Below are 4286 nucleotides of genomic sequence, written 5' to 3' on the forward strand. Positions count from 1 at the left end.
ATTACTGGTTGCCTGATTTTCCAGGCATGAATACTGATAAGAAATTATCTCTAGGGCAGCACCGGTGGCTCAAGGAGTAGGGTGCCAGCCCCATATACTGGGGGTGGTGGGTTCAAGCCCAGCCCCCGCCAAGACTGCAAAAAAGAAAAAGAAAAAAGAAATTATCTCTAAATAATGGCAATTACTTGTTCAAGACTTGGGACTTGAGCCAAAACAGTCTTTTTTTCCCCTTGAATACAAAAAACATTGATTTACTAACTTTCAGAAGTAGAGTTTACCAGTGTAAACTGTTAGTGACTAGCTATACTTTAAATTCCTACTCCTTTCTTCTGGTCTTTCCGCAGCTAAACCTGCAGGAGACACCATAGGGATTACCCAGATCTTTATATCTGAAGATGAAGAGATCAGCACCCCATGCTTTCACCCCAAACAAAATCAATTGTATACGTATTCCTCAGCCTTCACACTGAATTGTAATCTTAATGGTAGTTTCCTAATCCTACTTCACTTCTTTTTATCTGTATTAAATTCTTGCTGAATGTTTGAAAGTATGTAAGATAATCAGTAAAGTTGGGCCTGGTTGCTGACCTGAGTGAGTCTCGACCTCCCTTCAAATCATTCATCCCATCTGCAGTTTCTTTTCCCTGTGTCTCTGATCAGAGAGCTCCGGGAACATTATCATGGAGGTAGGATCTTTTCAGCTAGCATTGTCATTTAGGTGATTTAAGCACCAATGCCTATGGCAAGAAAATAGTTCTAATTATTGTAATTTATTGTAAAAAGATGAATATAGGAGCCAGCACAATGGCTCATATTTGTCATCCCAGCAACTTGGCAAGCCTACACAGGAGGAGTGCCTAAGGCCAGGAGTTCTGAACCAACCTGGGCAACATAGACAGAGCCTGTCTATATAAAAAATAAGGCTAGGAGTGGTGGTTCATGCCTGTAATCCTAGCACTTTGGGAGGCCGAGGCTGGTGGATTGCTTGAGCTCAGGAGTTGGAGATCAGCTTGATCAAGAGCAAGAGTCTTCTCTCTAAAACTAGCCAGACCTTGGGGTGGGCGCCTATAGTCCCAGCTACTCAGGCTTAGGCAAGAGGATCTTGAGCCCGAGTTTGAGGTTGCGGTAAGCTATGATGTCAGCAGACTCTACTGAGGGTGACAGAATGAGACTTTGTCTCAAAATAAACAACAAAAAATAAAAAAAATTTAGCTAGGCATGGGGCATGTGCCCGCAGTCCCAGCTACTCTGGAGGCTGAGGCAGAAGGATCGCTTGATCCCAGGAGTTCAAGGCTGCAGTGAGCTTATATAGCGCCATTGTGCTCCAGCTTGGGCAACAGAGACATTGAATCTTAAAAAAAAGGGGGGTGTGTGTGTGGCATCTGTGGCTAAGTGAGTAGAGCACCTGCCCCATATACCAATTGTGGCAAATTCGAACCCAGCACCAGCCAAAACTGCAACAATAACACACACAAAATAGCCAGACGTTGTAGGGGGCGCTTGTAGTCGGGAGGCTGAGGCAAGAGAATGGCCCAAGCCCAAGAACTGGAGGTTGCTGTGAGCTGTGACGCCACGGCACTCTACCAAAGGAGACAATGTGAGACTCTGTCTCTGGAAAAAAAAAATGAATACAGGACATTTAAGGCATCTTGACAAAGCCAATACAGTACGAAGGATTAAGTCATTACATACGTGCTGTGTCTATACAGGCAATATATCAGTGAAGTATTTCCCCATTTTACACATGAAAAGACGGAGGCTGTCCATGGCCCCAGTCGGAAACGGGTCTAGCCGGGATGTGAACGCTAAAGCCGCAGAGTCCTGTGGGATACTGTTACCACTAAGGCCCATGCCCCGTGCAGGGCTGGGTGCGCACTGCTACACGGAGGCCTGCTAGGAATCGGCTTGGATGTGTGAACAGTGAGTCCGCGACAGATGAGCAGGCAGTGAGGAGACAGCATTGAGGAGTCGCCTGGGAGTCCGGGGAAAGTCTGTCGGCACCCGGGAAGCGCCCGGGATCCGGCAGCAGTCGCTGGAGGCTTCGCAGGAGGCCAGAGCCGGCGGGGCGGGGCAGGGCTGGAGCCAGGCTCCGCCTCCGAGAACGTCCGTGTGCGTGGCTGGGGGGCGCCGCGCGGAGTCCCACTGCGTGGAGCGGGCCCTGTGGAGGGGGCCGAGCGGCGTCGTGGTAACCCTCACCGTGGGGACCCGCGCTCCCGACACCCAACCCCGCCGCCTCACACCCTGAGGAGGGCGCGGCCCTGCACCGCGGGCCAACCCTCACTCCTCTCCGGCCCTGACGCCCCCTCCGCACTCTTTGCGCGCGTCCGGCCCCGCCCCCGGCCCCGACGTGCCCCCGCGTGCCGCGCCCCCTCCCACCCGGCACACCCCGCCGCCCCTCCCGGCTGCAGCGGTCCGGCAGCTCCCCGGCGGGCCAGAGCGACCTTCGCAGCGGCACGGTCCTCCTCCGCCGCCCACCGCCCGCCGCCATGGACGTGTACCCTCCGCGCCGGCTGGGGCTGGCCCGCGCGCGCTCCCTGGGAGGCTCCGGCAGCGGGTACTCCTCGGTCAGGTACGCGGGGCCGAGGCCGCAGAGGGGCGGCCAGGCTGGGGATGCGGGTTGTCGGGGTCCGGCGACGCCTCGCGCCGCAGGGCGTGGCCCGACATGGCTTCCTAGCGGACAGTTCTTTCCTAAACGGCTCCTGGAGGAACATTTTCCCAGGAACGGCGCCCTCTGTAGAGGCTCCACAATGGCTCCTCTATGGACAACCTCACAACGGTTTCTTGTGAAGATTTCCTATTATGACATTCCCACCCCCATAGAACGTCTCCTTAAGGAAAGATTCCCCTATCGAGAATCTCAGGTGACTTCCTTATGAATAATTCATTTGCTTTCCCTTTGGAATGTTTCCCCCAGAAATGGCTACCTCTAGACGCCCCCCCACCCACCCTCACACACATTAGTTCGCTTATGTAGAACCTGAAAATGGGTTTTCCTCAGCAACGCCTTACCTATAAAGCTCCCCACTGTAGGTCTGTAGAGCCTTTGCCCTTGGCAGCGCTTCCCTAAAGAGCACCCCCCTGCAGCCTACAAACACACACACACACTGACAGCATCTCCCCTATTGCGTATTTCCCTACCTCCCCCTGTCCCAGCCTGCAGCGTGACGTTCCCTTGCTCCACAGCGGGGAGTTCAGGTTGCGGGAAGGCAAAGTCATTGGGGGTGCAGGAGAGAGGACTAACTGGATGAATAGGGGAAAGAGGTTTAGAAGCCCCAAAGGCGGCAGACGCCAGCCCCCTGAGCCTAGGGAAAGAGCCCCCCACCCCCACTGCCTGTTGTGTTTTGAGGGGTAGGACAGTGATTGAGAGGGAAGGTTCCTCCGCCCCGTTTTGGTTTAGGAAGAATCGTTTCCGATTTCTGCTTTCTGTGCCTTTGGTGCTGACCTTGGTAGTCTGGGCATTGTTTGTGATGGAGCTTGTATGGGGCCGCCAGCGGAGTGTGGAGATTGGAATTACACAAGGGTTGCAACAGAAACCTTTGGGAGGGAGGGAGGGAGAGCGATGGGCTTTGGTACTGAACTGTCATTAAACCGGAGGGGAGATTTTGTTTTTTGTTTGCTTTTCCTTTTTTCTAGCTAAGTAGCAAATATGGTATTGTTCCCTTGAAAGGGGGTCGTCAACTTACATTTTAGCATGGCTTTTCTTATATTCTTGTTATGGTACTTAAGGCATTGTGTTTTAACTTTTTGCTTGCCAGTCTGTTTTGGGGGGTTATTTGTTCGTTTAACTAGATCAAATTCATGGAGGCCAACAATGAATTCTTAGAACCTGACTTTATTTTTACTTCCCACACCCTAGCTACTAATAATTATGGGGTAAGGAAAGTGAGGCTAAGATACCAATGAAATTTGGCAGATCACATTACTTGAACTCCTGCTGTGCCCTGCAATATAATTCCTGTGGGCTTTACAGTCTCAAGTGTTTAACAGCTTGTGTTATCCATCTTCAGTCATTCCCAGCAATTCTGCAAGTCTCACTGTCTAAAACAAAAAATATTTGAATTTGTATAGAAATTGCACAGGATACTTTAGAACCTGGAGCAGCCATCCATTAAATTTAGGCACTATATAGACATGGGTTTATCCCAGATCATCTTGAGTTTAGGAATCTCGATTTGTCTTGAGACTTACAAAAAAAATTATCTTTACAATAAAATCCACCTCTTTTTTTTTTTTTTTTTTTTTTTTTTGAGACAGAGCCTCAAGCCGTCCCCCTGGGTAGAGTGCCA

At 51.0% G+C, this 4286-nt stretch overlaps 1 protein-coding gene across 2 annotated transcripts in view; it reads left to right on the plus strand.

The window, feature by feature from the left end:
- The first annotated feature begins 2387 nt into the window (after positions 1-2387).
- CUNH20orf194 (chromosome unknown C20orf194 homolog) overlaps positions 2388-4286 on the plus strand; it is a 151463-nt gene continuing 149564 nt past the window's right edge. For both annotated transcript variants that reach the window (XM_012804175.2, XM_023512184.1), the window contains exon 1: positions 2388-2569. In XM_012804175.2, coding sequence (XP_012659629.2) covers positions 2487-2569 — 83 coding nt within the window. In that variant the 5' untranslated portion in view covers positions 2388-2486. The remainder of the gene's footprint in view (positions 2570-4286) is intronic.

This window comes from Otolemur garnettii, unplaced genomic scaffold, assembly GCF_000181295.1.
Source record: "Otolemur garnettii isolate 467f Iridium unplaced genomic scaffold, OtoGar3 scaffold00025, whole genome shotgun sequence".
NCBI classification, from domain to species: Eukaryota; Metazoa; Chordata; class Mammalia; order Primates; family Galagidae; genus Otolemur; species Otolemur garnettii.